Consider the following 19,139-nt stretch of genomic DNA (forward strand, 5'->3'; position numbering starts at 1 on the left):
AAAAAAAAAAAAAAAAAAAAAAAAAAAAAAATTTAAAATAAAAATAACGAAACAAAAAACCTGATGGGCGTGGTGGTACATATCACACTCCCAACATTTAGGATGCTGATGCGAGAGGATCCTAAGGTTAAAGCCAGTGCTACTTAGGAAGAACTTGTCTCAAAAAACAAATACACACAAAGTCGTAGTGGCACATGCCTTTAATGTTAGTTAGCTCTTGGGAGGTAGCAGTAGTTGGATCTCTGCGAGTTGGAGGCCAGACTGGTCTACATAGTGAGTTCTGAGAGAGACCTCAAACAAACAAACAATAACCAGACAAACAAGGGGCCGGGGAGGTGGCTTGGGAGTTAAGATGACTTGCTCTTCTTCCAGGGGCTCAGAGTTCAGTCCCCACCCTGAGCACTGAAATTGCCTGTAATTTTCCTATTCCAGGGGATTCTAATCCATTGGCTTCCTCCCTGGCTCACTAACCTCCTGAGAACTGAAGTTAAGAGAACAGATTTTAGTGGAGCTACCGGGTAGTGGGTCCCTGTAGCTCCATCCCAGAAGTGAGGAGACTGAGACAATAGTGAGTTCAAAGCCACACTGGACTACATAGCAAGACTGTATCTCAAAAGGGAGGGGGACAGGTGTTAGAAAATTAGATGATTAGTCTGGTCTGGTGCCCTAAATCCTAGCATTTGAGAGGCTGAAACAAGAGGATGGCTGAGGCTACTTGGGCTGGAAAACAAACAAAAAAGGCTACCAAAGAAAACCGCCGCAGAGATAGCTCAGTCAGTAAAGGCGAAAACGGCATCTGTGGCACATGCGTTTGCGAGTATATGCCTCCCCTCGCGCGACACACACACACACACACACACACACACACACACACGTTAAAATGTCATTTAAAATCCTTAAGACAATGTAAATCAAACCAAACAAACTCATCTAACCAAACAAAATAAATACAAACAAAACAGAAACCTAGATGAAGAGTAAAGTTCTTTGTAACTCCAAGTCTCAGTGGGCCAGAGCACAGCGAGGCTAGGATTCGAGCGACCGAGGAATAGGAAGCAAGGAAGTCTCCTAAGCCCGGCCCATGTCACCAATTTACAGACCGGTGGAGGAAGTTGAGGGCAGTGCGGGCTCCTTGGTTGCCACCTGCAGGTGCGTCCCCAGCCAATCAGCGGCGCCGGGGGCGGTGCCTGCGGGCTCACCTGGCGGCCGCAGCCTCTGCTTGGCTCACTGGTGTGGGAGCCGCGGCGCACTACTGAGTTCTCAAGAACTTCTGCTAGACTTCAGCCCGGCCTAACCCGGCCCTGCCCGACCGCACCCGAGCTCACTGTTTGCTCGGCGTTTGCCCGGCCAGCCATGGGAGCCCGGTGCCGCAGCTTCTCCGCGCTCCTCCTCCTGCTCCTGCTGCAGGTATGTGGAGGGTCCCACGACCCGCTTCGCTTTTTCGCTTTTTTTTTTTTTTTTGCCTTCTGCGGTCCCACTTCCCTTCTTCTAAGAAAGTTGGGCTCCAGAGGGCCAGATCGCCCTGGAGGCTACGCGGTGCAGGGAGGGAGGTCCAGGCGAGCGCAGAGGGGCCGCCTCTCGCTTAGGTTCCCAGGTGGGGGCGCGCCACGCTGCCGGCTCCCGGGACCCCGAGTTGAGCAGGGTCCCTGTTTGAGACGGACAGAGGAGGCGTGTATTAGGATGGGGGCCTGCCTGTAGAAGGTGGGGGGCAGAAGGAGCGCGGACGACCCGAGATAAGGAAAGGGATTTTAGTACCACAAAAAGCACCTGCCATGTGAGGGAGGGACCGTAGATTGGAGGTGGGCTCTCTAAGGTAAGAGAGAAGTCCGAGGTGTTGGTTGAGACCGTTCGCGGTCTAAGGAAAGTGGTGTCCGGAAAGAGTAAAGGCGTCTCCAGTGAGATGCAAATGGAGCTAGGAGAGAAAGGTAGACCCGGTTGCCAGGTGGTGGCCCCAGATGTCCCCTCCCCCAAAGGCTCTTGGAGCTGAGCTTGGAGGCTGGTTTCGGGTTGAGAGGATTGCGTCCCGGTCTGCCCCGAGGGGGTCCTCCCACAAATCCCGACCGCCCAGGCGAGGGAAGGGTTACTCTTGGTTTCGGTGTGGGCTGTTGGGAACCCCCTCAAGTCACCAGTTTGTCTACCTTCTCGCCACCCCAGGTCTCCTCGTGGCTTTGTCAGCAGCCGGAGTCGGAGTCTGACTCCTGCCGTCCCGGCTTCAGTTCCGAGGTCTACACCTTCCTGGTGCCGGAGAGGCACCTGGAGAGAGGCCACATCCTGGGCAGAGGTAAGGGAACTCCACTGCGTTAATCGGCCGAGTGGGGTCGGATAGGGAAGGCGCCAAGAGATTGTGCTACTTTGTCGGTAGGATGGAATGGGCAGAACTCTCCCTTGGGATTTAGGCAGATTTGGGAGTCTATGTATTGATTGTGGTTGATCAAGGCAGATATGTCTGTCTCTGCTATTTATACAGGGCAGAAACGGGCCAAGGGTATTTAGAGGTCATCGGTATTTCTCCAACTGATTACTGGAGCCAGTCTGTCATTCCAGACCGCCAAACCTGCTGGGTAGGGCCAGTTGAACTGTATATCCATTTAATGATGAGCAATTGGAGGCTCAAAGAGTGACTTCACAGGGTCAACAGGGCAGGCATTTGAACCGGGATTTGACTCCTACTATTTAGGTATGGCCACTGAGGAACTGACTCATAATGACTTGTGGGCTTTGTTCATAAAGATAAAAATACTTGATACAGGTATTGCTTTTCCAAGGAATACTTTATTTATTTATTTATTTATTTATTTATTTATTTTTTACTTTCTTTAATAAAAAAGGTAGCTCTGGTTCATATATTCAAGGACTCAATATATATTCAGGTCTTACTGTGATAATCTAGAATTTTCTTTGTTTAACTGTTGGGCATGGCTGGGAGCAAGGCAAGAGGACCAGGTTTTTTGTTGTTGTCGTTGTTTGTTTTTTAACTGGTTTCCCTAATTTCCAAATGCTTCTTTGGCACCAAAATGACTTCTCTCATGAGGAGTTTAGTTGATCCCAAAAGTATGATAAACAAAAGGGAATAATTTTAAAAGGAGAACTCACCCAGTCCCTTTCGGGGAATACTTTGACCACGTTTGTTCTTCCAGCCATAAGCCACCTGAACAATCTGCAGCAACCGTGATGGCGCCTAAAACTTTGTTGTGAGCCTTGCGAGTTGGGTCCAGGTTTGGTGGTGCATTTTACAGAGAAACAACAGCTCCGTTGGTATTGGCTAGTCTTACTTGCTTTTCTGAGACCTGACTGGTTTGGTGGAACTTTTTTTTTTTTAAGATTTATTTATTTATTTCATGTATGTGAGTACACTGTAGCTGTCTTCAGACACACCAGAAGAGGGCGTCAGATCTCATTACAGATGGTTGTGAGCCACCATGTGGTTGCTGGGAATTGAACTCAGGACCTCTGGAAGAGCAGCCAGTGCTTCTCACCACTGAGCCATCTCTCCAGCCCATTGGTAGAACTTTCTAAGGGTCCAGAAAGGCTGCAGCCCGGTGGCCCTGAGGTTGGAGTGGTTAGGGATCCTTCAGCCAGTCTCCACTTGATTCCTGCCTAAGGAATAATTTGAGCCTCTGGTAGGTTGCCGAGAGCATTTCAGGATGCCCTTCAGTGGCACTTTGGGATGGGCTGGTGAGGGATGAGTGGCCTAGGATGTTTCCAAGGGTGGCAGTGAGTGTCTGAGAATAAGTGGATGTCACTCAGTGTGGAGCAGAGCAGGCTTAGACATGGGAGCGCTTATATATCAGGGATCCCAATGCAGTGCCTCAGTTAGGACCGCCTATGTCAGCACCGCTGAGGATGAGACCTGTAATGGCCTGTTACAGGTTAGCCAGGAACTTTACCACCTGTGTGTTGGTCGGGTTTTTTGTTTGTTTGTTTGTTTGTTTTTGAGGCGGGATCTCCCTATGTGATTCTCCTGCCTCAGACTCTGGAGTGCTGGGATTACATGCTCACTTTGGCACTAACCTGGTTTTTATTTTGCACCTCTAAGGGCTAGTGAATAGTCACTAACACCACTGGTTATCGGTGACAAGATCACTTAAAACTGATAGTACCACCTGTTCACTTTGGTCCCGTGAGGCGAGTGAGTCATTTACCTAAAGTAAAAATGAGAATGTCTGGAGGGTGGACACCATTCCAGTCCTCAAGGAACTCACGAGCCTGACTGGCTTCTGTATTGCCTGAAGCATCTACTGCAGGTCCTCCTCTTCTTGGTTTCCTTTTCTCCCAAAGAGAAGACAAAAATAAGTGAAAATGTGTGCTGCTGCTTGGTGTGGTGGTTCACACCTGTGACCAGCATTCCGGAAGTGAAGTGTGTGAGCTGCCTCCCTGGTGGTTCACACCTGTGACCAGCTCTTGGGGGTGGGGGGAAGCTCTGAGGCCAGAGGCTTGCTAAAAGCTGGACGTTTGAGGTCAGCCTGGTCTATGTAGTGATTTACCTTGACTACCGAGTGAGATGAGACCTTTCCTAAAAGAACAAGAAAGAAAAAGAAGGAAGGAAGGAGAGAGAAGGGAGAGGAGGGAGGGGGCGCGGGATATGTGTGTGCGTTTTCGGGGAAAACACAGTCCATTGTGAAATTGAGGACAGAGGTCTTGAGGTAGGGGGAGCTGAGAGTGGCTGGCTCTGATGGAGATAGAGCTTGCCCTGTGGGAGTTAAAGAGCCTTCCTGCTGAGAGCATGCTCAGTGGGAGGTAGAGAGCCCCGCCTCCACCGGTGGTTTAGGTGGGAGAAGCAGCTTCCACATAGTAGCCCACAAGCTTCCAAGCTTCCCCCGGCTGGTTCCAGTTCCCCTTAAGTCAGGCTCCACCACTACTCGCCAGGGGTCTAATTGCACCAGTGGAATGTGGAATTGCTCTAGATCAGAGGTATCTTTCCAGAAATCACACATTGTACCCCCAGAAACTGCTTTGTGTAAAAGAATTGCCTTCGTTTAGGAAGGTGGAGACACTCTTTGGACCTGGGGAAACGGAGGATTGTGGTATTGGGTCCACTATGCAGGCTCCTGAGAATCTGACACTGGTGGCTAAAAGGTCAAAAATAGGCTTTGATGTGGTTGGTTAGCATCATCCCGGTGTCCCAAGAGCTCACCTGTAGATTCTTTGACTTCTAAAATGCAGAATCTTCAAAGCCAAAACCCAACCCCCTCCACTATCTAAGCATATTCTTTAGTTAGGTTGGTTGGTTTGTTTATTTCTGTTGTTTGTTTTTGAGACAGGATCTCCCTATGTAGCCTTAGCTGGCTTGGAAGTCACTGTTGTAGACCAGGCTGCCTCTGAACTCACGGAGATCCCTCTGCTTCTGCTTCCTGAGTGCTGTTCTGTTTCTATTTCTTGTTTTTTTTTGTTTTTTTTTTTTTTCTTTCTTTTTTTTCGGAGCTGGGGACCGAACCCAGGGCCTTGTGCTTGCTAGGCAAACGCTCTACCACTGAGCCAAATCCCCAACCCCTTGTTTTTGTTTTTTGACACAGGGTCCCAGGTATCTCAGGCTGGCCTGCAACTCTCTAGGTAGTAGAGGATGACTGAATTTGTGATCTTTCTGCTCCCACTTTTCCAGGGCTAGGATACAAGTGTGTACCGCCATACTGCTTCTTGTTTGTTTTTAAGCTGATTCAGGGTTTGTTTTTAATCTGTATGTATGTGTGTCAGGGGCTACACTAATCTCTGTCCTGTTCTAATTTTAGTCTGTGTGCAGCAGAGTGAAGCACTCTGGTTTATTGAGAGAGGGTCTAACTCAGGCTGGTATGGAACTCACAGTGTAGCCCACATTAGCCTTGAACTCATGGTGGTAATCCTCCTGCCTCAGTTTTCTGAATGCTGGGATTCCCAACAACAATCACCAAGTCCAGTTTAAGCTGCTTCTTCAGAGTTGATTATTTTCCCTTTCTTTTTCTCTTTAGCACAAACTTTTCAGGGGCCCAGGCTCCTTGACTAATACGCCAAGGTACATCCCTGTGGAGTGCTGATAAATCCTTTAATTGATGGCTTCCACAGCTTTACAATGTCTGTAGGACAAACGGGCCTGGTTTTTGGGCCGGGCTCTGGTTATTTGATGGATTGACCTAGTTCCCAGGCAGCCACCTGTGTGGACTAAATACACCCATTTCTTCTCCATTCCGAAGGATGTGCTGAAAGCTGCTTGGACAGTGAGAAAAGCAAACATGGAAACTTGCTGTAGGATCCCCTTACATCATCAGATACCCACTTCCCACCCCCAGCTTCCTGAACTTTCCCTAATTACTCATGCTGGTGACTAGGGCTCATGTGGGCCATCCCAGGAAGGAGAGTAGTGCCTGCCATTCTGTCCTTGCCTTTGTGTCTCCCGAGGAGTGTAGGTGGTGAGGTCACTGGCTAAGCCAGGCCATTTAAGGAAGCTGCCCTAGCTCCTGCCCCACCTCTGCCAGGTGTGTATGGAAATCCCTGTTTACTCTCTGGGGCTTTTTACTGGCTGAAATGCTCACCTTGGTATCTGTTACTCATTCCCTTCCAAGAGCAGCACCAGATAAGCCAGGTGTGGAGACAATCAGCTCTTGAAATCTCCCACAAGCTGCCAAACCCCTAAAATCAGCAAGAGACACCCAACATAGTCCAGACTCAGCCGCCTAGGGTTTTATTCTGCCTCACCGTTATCTCTTTTTGGGTCATAAAGTTTTCCAAAGGGAAGAATGAAATCAGTATAGCAAGTCGTTGAGAAAGTACAGAAAGGCTCAGGTTGAACTTCAATAGCTGCTACTAATGTGGCTTTACATAAATAAGACAGTTTACCCATCTGTTGGGTGTGAAGAATCATGTATATTTGTTGTGTTATATGCATTAGTGCATATTTGATTAGTAAACACCTGGTGCTAGCTGGAGTATGGGCATCTGGCTGTCCATATCGAGTTGCTGTTTTATGCCAGCGCTAGGCTAGACTCTGGGGCTAAAGCAATGAATGAAACGTATGTGGCTGGGGCTGGAGAGGTGGCTCAGTGGTTAAGAGCACTGACTGCTCTTCCAGAGGTCCTGGGTTCAAATCCCAGCAGCAGATGGTGGCTCACGACCATCTGTAATGAGCTCTGATGCCCTCTTCTAGTGCATCTGAAGATAGCTACGGTGTACTCATAATAAATAAATAAATCTTAAAAAGCTTATATGGGGGTTGGGGATTTAGCTCAGTGGTAGAGCGCTTGCTAGTCCCTGGGTTCGGTCCCCAGCTCCGGGAAAAAAAAAAAAAAGCTTATATGGCTGAACATAAATATGGGACCAGGCGAAATGCAGGAATGTAAAGAAAGTAGTCATAATAAGGGCCAGTGAGCTGGGTGTGGTGGTGCACTCCGGAGATAGAGCCAGGCAGATCTCTGAGGTCAAGGACAGTCAGGGTTACACAGAAATTCTGTCTCAAGAAAAAAAAAATCAGTGAGCAAAGGCACCTGCCACCAAGCCTGAAGACCTGAATTTGGTCCACAGGACCCACATGGTAGGAAAGAAAGGACTTCCAATGTTTATTCTCTAACCTCCACATACATACCTGAGTGTACACTCCCAATAAGTAATGTTTATTTTGTTGCTGTTATGTTTTTTGTTTTAAAGCCGAGGATGGGGGTGCACGCATTGAATCCTAGCACTCAGAAGGCAGAGTTCAAGGCCAGCCTGGTCTACATAGGAAATTCCAGGCTCTGTAGGTCTATTTAGTGAGACCATGTTTTAAAGATTAAAGAAAGTCTTGAATTCCTCCACACCCTGACCAAGGTCCTATAGTGAAACTCTGGCCCCTCCCCCATCGCTGCTGTTGCCAAACTCAGTCTCTCACTACTACCCACATCCTGATAGTCAGGGCAAGACCATTTGTAAAGATAGGGCTTTGTCTGGATAAACAACTCCAGGAAAGAGAAACAGCAGTTGTACAGAGCTTTAGCAGTATTCCCCAAAACCACCTATATAAGTCTTCACCTTTCAGAGACACCCCTCCCCTCCTCGAGAGTGTTTGCTCTGCGCCGGTTGAGGTAAATAAACTGTCCAGTTTGTGGAGGTCAGTCTCCAGTCTCTTTTCTGTTTGTCTCTAAGTTGCTTCAGAAATTTACCAAGAATCACTAAATAAAGCCAGGCGTCATAGTCCATACCTGTATCCCAATGCTTCAAAGCCTGAGGCAGAAGGATCTCAAATGTGAGGCTAGCCTGGGCTACCTGTGGAACCCTGCCTTTGGCAGAAGGTCTCTTTAAAAAGCTGGTCATGGGGTTGGGGATTTAGCTCAGTAGTAGAGCGCTTGCCTACCAAGTGCAAGGCCCTGGGTTTGATCCCAGCTCCGGGTGGGGGGGGGGAAGCTGGTCATGGTGGAATCTAAGGCAGGACGAGGGTTAGATGTTTAAGGACAGTCTGATTCTGTAGTGGGTTTCAGGCTCTCTAGGGCTTTGCACTGAGACCTTGTTTTAGTAAGAGGAGGAGGAAGCAGAAGAAAAAGTAAATAATTTCTTAGGCACCCAGTAGGACTACAAGTCTTGTTTTGAACAAATGAATGGATGCATAAATCAACCTTTGCTACTCACCTCAGTGTTTCTCAGGCTTCATTCTGTATCCTCAGAGCAGCACTGCCCTGGCTGGTAAGTGAGCAGGGCACAGTAGGTCCTCTGGAATCTCTAATTGTACTTGTGAGGGCTCTCTGCCCAGCAGTCTCCCTGGAAGCTGAGCCTAGCCCTAGGCTTTTCCTTGGCAAACCAGGCACTTTTCTCTGAGAGCTTCCGAGGCTACAGAAGGGACACATCAAACCCGGGTCTGGAAATGAACAGTTAGTCTTTTTAAACTGATTTTCTTCTGTCAATTAAACTTTTATTTTATTTTTTGAGACGCACTATGTAACCTTGGCTGGCCTAGCGCTCCCTAGGCCTTTGGTTGGAGATCTGCCTGCCTTTTGCCTGGGTGTTGATATATAGGCATTCACCACTCTGTGCCAGGCCCTGCTTAGGAGCTGACTTGGAACTCATCATGTGGCTTACAATGTTGGGTCCTTTTGCTTACACCTCCCAAGTGTTGGAATAACCAATGTGCACACAACCCAGCAGCCCTGGCCTTAGTTTCCCAATCTGTAAAGTGGATATAACCATATGCATATATATCCTAGGGGCATGTACCAAATGCTCAGTGAATACTTAGTATAGGACCCCCTGTGGGGCCCTCAGTCTAAGACTTTCCCTTTCCATTGTAAGCTTGGTTTGAAAGTTGGTTGAAAGTTTTCCTAAGCTCTTCTCCCGCCCAGCGAACCAGCCAAACCAGTTTCCTCATTCCCGGTACTTCTGTAGTAAGCAAACACTGCTTTGCAACCGGTTGACCAGGACTTGCCTTTGTTAGAAGAGGAAGTCCAATGGCATTTTCATCCTTACAATGCTGGGAGTGGGCTGTGGTGGCTTTGTTGTGCCTTAGAGAAAGGGTTCAAACCCAGGTGGAAGTAGGGCCCAGACTAGCTGGGGATTGGGAATTCAGGATGGCCTTAAGTTGGCTGTTCCAGAAATCTCAGTTTTTAAAACTATTTCATAATACACATGCTTAAGGATACCTATCTGTTGACCCATTGCAAAATGCTCTCTGGCTCAGCTCGAGACTGGTTCATTCCCCACGGACAAGAACCGAGTCATCTAGCCATTGACAAATACAAATTTACTCTTCTACAAATTTACTGGACCTCATGTTCAAAAAGATCTGCCTGCCTTTGCCTCCCAAGTGCTAGGCTATTAAAGGCCTACGATACCATACTAATGGACACACGTTCATTTTCCTGTTAGACCAGGAGTTAGGTCGCAGGTGACCGTTTGACAAGTAAACACCTGGTGCCAGCCAGGGTGTGGGCATCTGGCTCTTTATCCTGAGGCCCAGGATCCAAGAGCACCCTTGGTCAATGGTGCCAGGGGACCCAGAAATGTAGCCAGTGCATCGGAGATCCAGCCTCTACCTCAGGGATGTTCAGGAAAATCTCTGCTTACAGAGACTTCTGCAGGGCATTTGGGAGGAGGGGCCGGCAGGAATGATCACTTTTACCTGCTGGACCTTTTGAAGTAAGAGGGTGTGGCCAGGCACAGTGAAGTTTCCTTCAGGGCCTTGGGCCTTTTTATCCACTAGTGAGGCTATTCTCTTTCTCTCCCCCCCGTTTTCTACACAGGGTTTCCCCAGTGTAGCCATGGCTATCTTGGGACTTGCTCTGTATACGGGATGGCCTCGAACTCAGTCTGTTTACATATGGCTGACACTGAGACTTCCTCTTTACCCTGTCTCCTCAGCCAGGGCTTCCCCTGACCAGATTTCCCCTGGGTATCTTCTCAACATCCGTGAAAAAGTCTTGGGGTGTGGCTCTGTGATCAGGCCAGGTCTAATGAGTGTGAGGCCCTGGTTTTGATCCCTAGCAGCACTGAGGAAAAGCAGAAACAGAAATTTTACCCAGTTTTCTACTGACTATGACCAAATTCCGGTGGAGCCTATTTCCTTTCCTGAGGAGGGATTTCCTCCTTCCCCCTAGAGACACCTCTGGGCCTCAATCTCATTGATTTTTGTGATGTTAAAATTCAGTCATTGCCTTTGAGAGGGCTTTTCCCCTTTTGCTTCTGCTTGGGGCTATTTTCACAGTCTTTCCCTTTATTGCTGTGGGGACCCTAACCCCTAGGAGACCTAACTCCTAGGCTGTTCTTCATCCTTTTGCCTCATTGTTTCCCAGGCTGGTTTTGAGCTTGCTCTGCAGCCTCCTGCATCAGCCCACCTCCTAGTACTTGAGATGGTGGGCCTGAGCCACAGGCCTGGCTCAGCCTCCTGACCCTCCCATACAGATGCATACAAACTGAACAGCCTTGTCTTTTTCAATGTCCTGGGTCCTGTTAGGGCAGGGAGGGAAGATCTTCGTTCTTGTATGGAGAGGGGGGTAGGAAAGTGGCTCACACCTCTAACAACTTATGTTCCAACACGGACTTGCTTAGGGCACAGAAGCCAGACAGATGTGGGAGATGTGTGAGAGGGGGAGGGGACAGTGCTTAGATGCTACCACCAGGATCTCATGAGGTAGGCCTGAAGATGAACCTGTTCCCCATGAGCAAGCTCATAAATGGCGACCAGCTCAGGCCCCTGTGGGATAATTGACCTCGTCCTAGATAATAATTACTTAGCTTTGTAATTAGGAGAGCTTGTAAGAAGCCGAAAGTGTTTCAGATTTATTTTACCTGGACAAGTTCAAGACTAAACTAACACCTGTTTCTGTGGTTTGGCATGCGGACCCATCTGTTTCCAAAGGAGGTCCTACAGCAGCTTCTTCTGGTTCTCTTCCCTGCTCCCTCCTTTTCTCCCAGCATCGCCATTTCTCCATCCAGTGGTCAGAGCGATTTTTCTTTTTTAATGAGACAGGGTCTCAGTTTGTAGCCTTGGCTGCCTGGCCTGGATGGAGCTCACTATGTAAAAGTGGCTGGCCTCAAACTCAGGCATATCTACTTGCTTCCACCTCCCAAGTGCTGAGATTAAAGGCATGTGCCACTGTACGAGGCCAGAGTGGTGATTTTCTTTAAAAATTAAATTAGGAAGTATTAATCTTGTTTAAAATTGCCTGGGATTCCCTGTTTTACACCAAATAAAAAAACCTGCCCGTGACTTCCAAGGCTCCGGGGCTTGGTCCCTCCCATCACAGCCCATGGGTTGGGTCTTCATTTTTTCCCCACTCGCCACATGTACTGTGTTCAGATGCTTTGCTTCCTGATAGTGCTCACTACCATGGTAACTCTGGCTGAGGCTGGTTTTGAACTCCTAATACTCCTGCCCAGGAACAGTAGCATCTCAGGTATGTGCAACCATGCCTAATATATTACCTGTTGGTGATGTCTGTAACCACTCACCTGTGTCCTGCAAAACTTTGCTAAGATGTTGCCCATTCAGTGAGGACTCTCCTCTTTGCTTTGTTTTTCTGTAGCCCTCACAGCCCCGTCTTCTGGTGGCTTTGGTGAGGATGAGATCCAGGGTCTTGTGCAGGCAAGCAAGTACCCCATTGCTCAGCCACATCCCCAGCCTCTCTCTGGCACTCCCCACCACGGAACCTGTCATGTGATTTGTGCATTTCCTCAGTTCACAGTCTTCTATAAAAACACAAATTCTATCTAGGAGGTCAGGGCATTTTGTGGTGGTTTTTTTTTTGTTCTTTTTTTTTTTTTTTTTTTTTCTGAGCTGGGGACCGAACCCAAGGCCTTGCACTTCCTAGGCAAGCGCTCTACCACTGAGCTAAATCCCCAACCCCTTTTTTTTTTCCGGTTCTTAAGCTGTATTCCAGGCGGCAGAACAGAGGTGAGGCCATATCAAGTTCTTAGTCCTCATCTGTTGAATGAGTGAACGGAGGAGTGAGAGGTTCAGAAGGTACATAGGCTCTGTACAATTTTCTTTAGAAGCTATGCTGTAGTTTTATTTTTTTCTAAGACAAAACACAAGCACACAAAACTAGCAAACAAAGATACAGTGGGCCCTTGGAGTGTGAGCTCCTGAGAGGAGGGGTTGCTATGCTGTGTCTCTTCTTGGCACCCCCTGGTTTCCCTGTACAGCTACAGTGTAACCTTACCTAATTGTCTTGTTACAAAGACGTTTGCTGCTCAGAGTCAAAGGTCAGATGAGTCACTTGGGCCTCACACTTCTGGGTGTAAGGAGGCACCAGATGGAAATCTCGAGGAACACCTGACACCCCTTTGCCTTTCCGTTGTCAGGCAGCACCTCCCTGAAGCAGGCTCTCAGCTATGCCCTCTCACCTTCATCTTGCAGCCCATTAATTGTTCAAGACCTTCTTGGCAGGTCCTAGCATCTTGGAAGGAGCTTGACGAAAGATGTACAAAGCTCAAGGACAAAAATGCAAAGCTGCCCCTATCAGATACCAGCTCACAGGGCTAAGAGCCATTCAGTTGACCAATATCCATTGAGAGTAGAGTTCTACAGCCTTATGGAAGATACAGCACTGTGTTTCATGGAGAGAGGTGCCAACTCAAAATACAGGACATTACTTCTTTTTCAGACAAAGTCACCAAGTAGCCTTTGGTCTGGAGCTGGCGATGTAGACCATGTTGCCCTGGAACTTACAAGAGATTTGCTAGCTTCTGTCTCCCAAGTGCCTAGGATTAGTGACACACACCACGACTTAACACACACAGTACACACCCAGGAATAAAAGTAAAACATAAATAAAAAGCAAAAAATGGTTGCAGAATAGTTCAGTAGTAGGGTGCTTGCCTAAGATTCATGGACTCTAGGCTTACCTATTCATTTATGTGTCTGTCGGTCTGTCTGTCTGTCTATTTTGTGAGACAAGCTTTTTCTGTGTAGCCTTGGCTGTCCTGGAACTCACATTGTAAACCAGGCTGGTGTATCTGCCTCTGCCTCTGGAGCACCAGGGTTAAAGGTGTGTGCCACCAACACCCATCTGGGCCGCGGGTTTAAACCCAGTATGGGTTTAAAAATATTGAAACCATTGGGCCTTGCATAAAGTTAGATTGGGTCTTGTGGGTGCTGACCTCCCACGCTTTCAAGTACTTATTGGTAGCATTCACTGAACAAGCCTGAGGGCTGGGAACAGCCCTGGCATCTTTCAAAGGGTATCAGATTCAAACCAGAATCGAATGCTCTTTCCCAGTCACCCCACCTCTTGGCTTGTTGCCTAAGGAAAATGGCTCTAGTCTGGTCCCCAAAGTTCTCATGGCAGTCGGGAGAGATGGTCCGTTTCCACCACAACCTCTGGGGCACTGCCCTGGTGACCTGCTGCTGATGTAGAAATGTAGAAGCCAACAGACTGCAGACCTCCTCCCCCACAGATTCCTCACAATGACTGTGTGGGAGTGAACAAGCTGACCAACTTGTTTGTGGGAAAGTCGTGGCTTTCCTCTCAGCAAACATCACTCATTGAGTCAGAGTGGGACATACCTGGGCACTTGAACAGGTGGGGCAAAGTCCTGAGTCACAGAGAGGCCTCTCACCTGGTAAAGTTTCTCTTTCAAAGTCTGAACCAACCATGACGTCACCCACCTGGGATCTACATCCTTTCAGGCTGCCTCTCTCAAAAAACAGGCATCGGAAGGAGGAATGATGAGATGGAAGCAAATTGGAAATGGGATAAAACAAAGGGAAAAAGCCAGAGAGAAAGGTCAAGAGACACAGATAGATACGGGCGTACACGTTTGCACACAGGAGTTCTGTAAAAACACAAAACCGGAAGCCCTAATACATGCAAATGACCTGTGGGAACAGAAACAAACGTCCTGGCACATTAGGAGACAGCATCCAAAGAGGCTGTTGAGTTTGTTGGCCATGGGCTTCTCCATTGAGACACACTTAGAGAAAATGAAGTTTTCATTTGTAAGTGGTTATCAGTTGGAGGTAGCCTCTGGGTTGGGGTCGGGCCCAGCGTCCACTTTTCTCCTCTCTAAGTCCCTGTTTGGTGCAGACCCCCATGCATGCTGCCGCAGTCTCTGAGTTCATACGAGCTTTGATCACATTGTGTTTCGAGGGGCTCCTTCATGTCCTCCAATCCCCGCTTTGCTGGGTTCCCTGGGTCTCCCTAAGGATTTGGTAGAGATATTCCAGTTATGGTTGATTGTTCCAAGGTCCCTCACTCTGCCTGTTGTTTATTGGTCCATTTTTCTGGCTTCCTGCCCAGGAGTTTTGCAGACATGGCCGGAGCTTAGTAGCTTCTTGATGAAGTTCACGTAGGCAGTTTCACGACCACCCAGGCTTGGCATCGAGACTAAACCCGTGGAGAAAGTTCATAAAATAAACAGGGTGTAATCTTTCTAATCTACATCCACCTGTTATTGCAGCCATCCGGGAGACTGAGGCAGGAGGATCTAGTTCAGGGTGAGTCTAGGTAACATTAGGAGATTGTCTCACAGTGATGATGAGGGAAGCAGCCAAGCCCTTTGTGCACCTCACAGGTGGAGGCTCTGGGCTCTGACTGGAGCCTTTGGTTGTGAAACTTCCTTGTCCACCACCTCAGCTGTTTTTTTTCTTCTGGAATCAGTTATGATTTCTCCACCTTTCCCCCTTCTGTTGCTAATGCTTTCACTTGAACAATAGGAGTCCTTAGAACCTGGGAAGGAAATAAATACCTTTCAGATGACACCCTGTCTTAAGGGGAAAAAAGGCCTAGGGACCAGGTCACCAAGTGTCAGGTTAATCAACGGATGTCAAGACGACTCCCGAGGCTCGTTCTTCAGTTGGTGAAATTACAGGAGGAACATAGCGTGTTAGTCATCTAGGAGGTGGGAGGGGATAGAGGGAAGAGAGGGGAGGGGGAGAGAGGGGGGAGAGGGGAGAGAGGGGAGAGGACCTAGGACCTAGGGCCTGGGCGTCCTCCATTCTTTCGCCTGAACAATTGGAGTACTTGAAACACCCTGCAGGTGCAGGAGGAGGCCACAGGCATCTGACACTCCCCCCACCCCCCCTCCAGGCCCCTCAGCCCGCCCCTCCCAGCCCCTCCCGTCCTCCCAGCTGGAGTTGTAAGAGGTTGTGAGCCTTCTCTGGTGGTGCTGGGAACTAGGGTCTTTTACAAGAACAGTATGCGCTCTTAATCACTTGCACCAGCTCTCCAGCCCCGTCTAGTACTTTAATTTGTACATAACTTAGCAAGTTCAGGGGATGCAGAGGAACTCGCCAGGGGTCAGAACCAGACATTTTCACCGAACAATAGCTGCTGTGGGTTGATTAACTACCGAAGTAGTTACTATACTGACAATTCCATTTCTAGATCATATAGTGGGAGCTTGTAAAAGCTGCTTACCGAGTCCCCCGTGGAGGTCTGCATGGTAAAGGTACTCTCAACCACGTCTACAGTCACCCTTCCCCGGTCAGCAGTGCCTGCCTGAGAATGCTCACTTGCAAGCTCCTGGGAAGGACCCTGAGCCCCCCCCCCCCATGCAGTCCCTTCCTAGCGCTGGTCCTTTGGGTACTTAAAGCTTCAAGCTCCTGCCCCCTAATGAAACCTGGAACAAAAGGGCGTTACTGGCTCCCTTGGGCTCCGCTTGAAATCTGGTCACCTAGAGGGCAGTGCTTCTGTTCTCTCCCACCTTTTTTAATCACTATTTTTTTTTTTTTTCTGTTCCAAATTACTACCTTTGAGTTTCTCTTCTCAAAATCACTTTGGTGGGAGTGGGAGGTGGAGTGAAGGGTAAGGCAATTAACTCCGCGAGTGCCACGGACAGTTAAAGCGTTTTAAAGACACTCATAGTCCTGTGAGTGTGATGGAGGGAAGGTGTCCACCGATAGGGAGCAGCATGATTAATGGATGGTTAGGATGGGGAGTGACGGAGCCTGCTCTCCTCACCATCACTGAGCCTTTGCAGGAGCAACTATTTTGTTTTCTTCAGATGTTTTCTAAACCTTAAACAAACTCTGCAAGTCTGAAAGTGATAGCTAGGAGCCTCTCCCTTAAAAGCTAAGTAAAGATCAGAGATAAGGAAACTCCCATGGTCTCAAACTCCTTCCCTGACTCAGTGGCCTTTGAAACCAACTCCATGTGACTCTAGTGGACACCTTCCTGGTTTTTTGTTTTTTTGTTTTTCCACTTCATCTTTTAAATGGAGTTTTCCATAAATAAGATTATAAGACTGCTTCCCAACAGCCTTGGACAATTTTGTCAGTCTGTGGGAACACCTACCCCTTCTCCAGAGGGGAAGGTGGCTTTGCTACTGAATTCAGACCACCACACACACCTCCTCCTCTGCACCCCGTGAGGGCCTCCTGGGAGTTTTGTGTTGGTCACAAGCCTTGCATGTCCCAAGGGGGTCTGGATATGGATCTGAGGTGGTGGAAAGTTCTGGGGTGCCAAGTTATCAGACAATGGGCACATTGAGAATGCAGGTGGGGCCAGGCCTGTGTGGGCTGGAGCAGCTGTTGAAGCCTCAGGGGGAGCAGCAGGCGCTGCTCATGAGCAGAGAGGGAAGAGGCGGTCTCTGTGCTGGCTGAGAGGGGAGGGCCACAATAAGCCAAGGCACGAGATGGTGACCCGCACCCCCCTACCCTCCCAAGATTCCAGAGCAGAGGGATGTTTGAACGATGACTCATATAAAAGGGCAGGGTCTGTGAGCAAACTTCCTGTTGGAAGCTTGTTCTCCGTACCTGACAAGGCCTTACCAGGTCATAGAGACTGCAATGGGGCTGGAACCTGTTAGGATGCCATCAAGGTTGGAGAACCTGGAGATCTGGTGGAGCAAGCAGGCCCTCTTCCCTCTGCTGCCCCAGGCTAGCTGGAAACCTGGGGTAGGAAGGGTGTGTTGTTCCCTATCCCTCAGTCAGAGAGGCCTGCACTGTCAGACCAGGCCTGGTGCATCCTCTGGGGCTGCTCCGTGACTGCCCTAAGTGATTGTCCAACACTCACTCCTCCCTTCCAGAGCCCCCCTCCACCCGTTTCTAGATTGTTTTAGGAACCCATCTCAGTGAATGGCACCATCCAATCCACTCTTAGCAGCCATCTCCCCCCCCCCCCCTTCAGTTCATTCTGTACCTGAAGATTGAGAGCTGTGATCGGGGAGAGCTCAGGCTGGGGTCAGCTGAGAAGCAGATCATGACGTCTGCATCCTGGAGCTAGCTCTGCAGTGTTGGCAGGGATGGGAAGTAAACATGGGTTTATAAAACACTGAATTTGAGGGTAACGTGAATCTAAACTGGGAAGTGCTGGGGAGCACTGGGGAGGTCTGAAGTCCTCACCAAAGGGGAACATTTAAGGGAAGACTCAGGACAGGAGTATTGGGAAGGGTGTCGCGGCCTACGGGAACAGCCAGGACAGGGCCTCTGAGCAAAGGAGGAGAAAGGCAGCGTGTGTGGAGTCAGGTAGGTGGGCAGCAGGAGACAGGAGGAACACAGAGGTAGGTGGCACTGTACAGAGGCCCTGGCACCATTTTATGGGAAGGACTCTCTGACCCCTACTAGCCTAATCCTCCCCTTCCATAACGAGAAGCAGAGTCTAGTAGCTAAATGCCTTGGACACCAGCCTCCGACTGGTCAAGTTCCCAGTTGGTCAGAGCCTGTGCCCTCCCTTGAGTTCTGATCCAGGTGGCCCAGGGTGGGGCCCCTGATTCACATTCTTGATAGTGCCACCAGGTTCCCTGCCACCAGCTGGCACATTCTGTCTTCCCGGCTGGGCTTCCTGCCCAGCTGCCAGACCTGTCAGGTCAGGCCAGCTCTGGATGCTTCCTCCAGGAAGCCTTCTCTGATCTCCATCCCCTTGGCTTTTCCCCTGGCTTCTCCTGTTTCCCCAGAGTAGCACCCGGTGTCTTAAGTACTTGATAAGCAGTTAGGAGAGGTGTGAACTATGCCCGGGGGCCCCAGAGACAGGAGGTGGTCCTTACGGAAAAGTCATATTCTCTTCCAGCTTTGTTCTAATCCACCGTGTGTGTGCTGCTGACACCCTCTTTCTGGCTACCCCTTTATTTGTAATATTATTTTTACTGTTCCTTTCCACAGTGATGAGCTTTAAAAGGTTTCCTTCTTAGTTGGGTGTGTTAGCACAGTACAGTTATCCCAGCAGTCAGGAAGTTGAGGCAGGAGACTCAGAGGTTAGAAGCCTGGACTATAGGGAGGCGGTGGGAAAGGGGGGTTTATTCTCTCTGTCACCACCGAGGCTATTGGCTTCTTTTGGTTCTTTTTTTCGGAGCTGGGGACCGAACCCAGGGCCTTGCGCTTCCTAGGCAAGCGCTCTACCACTGAGCTAAATCCCCAACCCCGGCTATTGGCTTCTTAAAGATAATCGCAAACCCAGCTGAAAGTGTGCTCCCTCTGCTTTTTGCATTGAGTGGTGGCCGCTGCTGGTTTGAGTGTTTAGGACAAGCCCAGGGGCTTGGGCTTCATTTGTGTTTAGATTAAGGGTACCCATCCTGTCCATCCTGTGCCAGTCCACAGGGATTCTACAGAGAGCCTGTGAAAATGTGGGCAACCTGCTCCTCCAGTCCTCAGGTTGGGAGAAGGAGGGACAGGTTATGCAGAATATACCAATGGGTCCATTTCGGAGGAGACAGAGGATTAAACATCAGGGGATGGGAGTAGGGAGTTACACTTCCAATTCCTTTGTTGCCTCAGTCCTTCCTGCCTCTCCTCAGTCGCACTTGATGGGAAACTGAGGTTTAGAGAGGTAGGCTAG

At 49.1% G+C, this 19,139-nt stretch overlaps 1 protein-coding gene across 1 annotated transcript in view; it reads left to right on the forward strand.

The window, feature by feature from the left end:
* The first annotated feature begins 1,214 nt into the window (after positions 1–1,214).
* Cdh1 (cadherin 1) overlaps positions 1,215–19,139 on the forward strand; it is a 68,308-nt gene continuing 50,383 nt past the window's right edge. Inside the window, exons 1-2 of the mRNA XM_032887441.1 lie at positions 1,215–1,407; positions 2,155–2,281. Of these exons, the coding sequence (XP_032743332.1) occupies positions 1,354–1,407; positions 2,155–2,281 (181 nt within the window). The 5' untranslated portion in view covers positions 1,215–1,353. The remainder of the gene's footprint in view (positions 1,408–2,154; positions 2,282–19,139) is intronic.

This window comes from Rattus rattus, chromosome 17 (genome assembly GCF_011064425.1).
Source record: "Rattus rattus isolate New Zealand chromosome 17, Rrattus_CSIRO_v1, whole genome shotgun sequence".
Taxonomy (NCBI): Eukaryota; Metazoa; Chordata; class Mammalia; order Rodentia; family Muridae; genus Rattus; species Rattus rattus.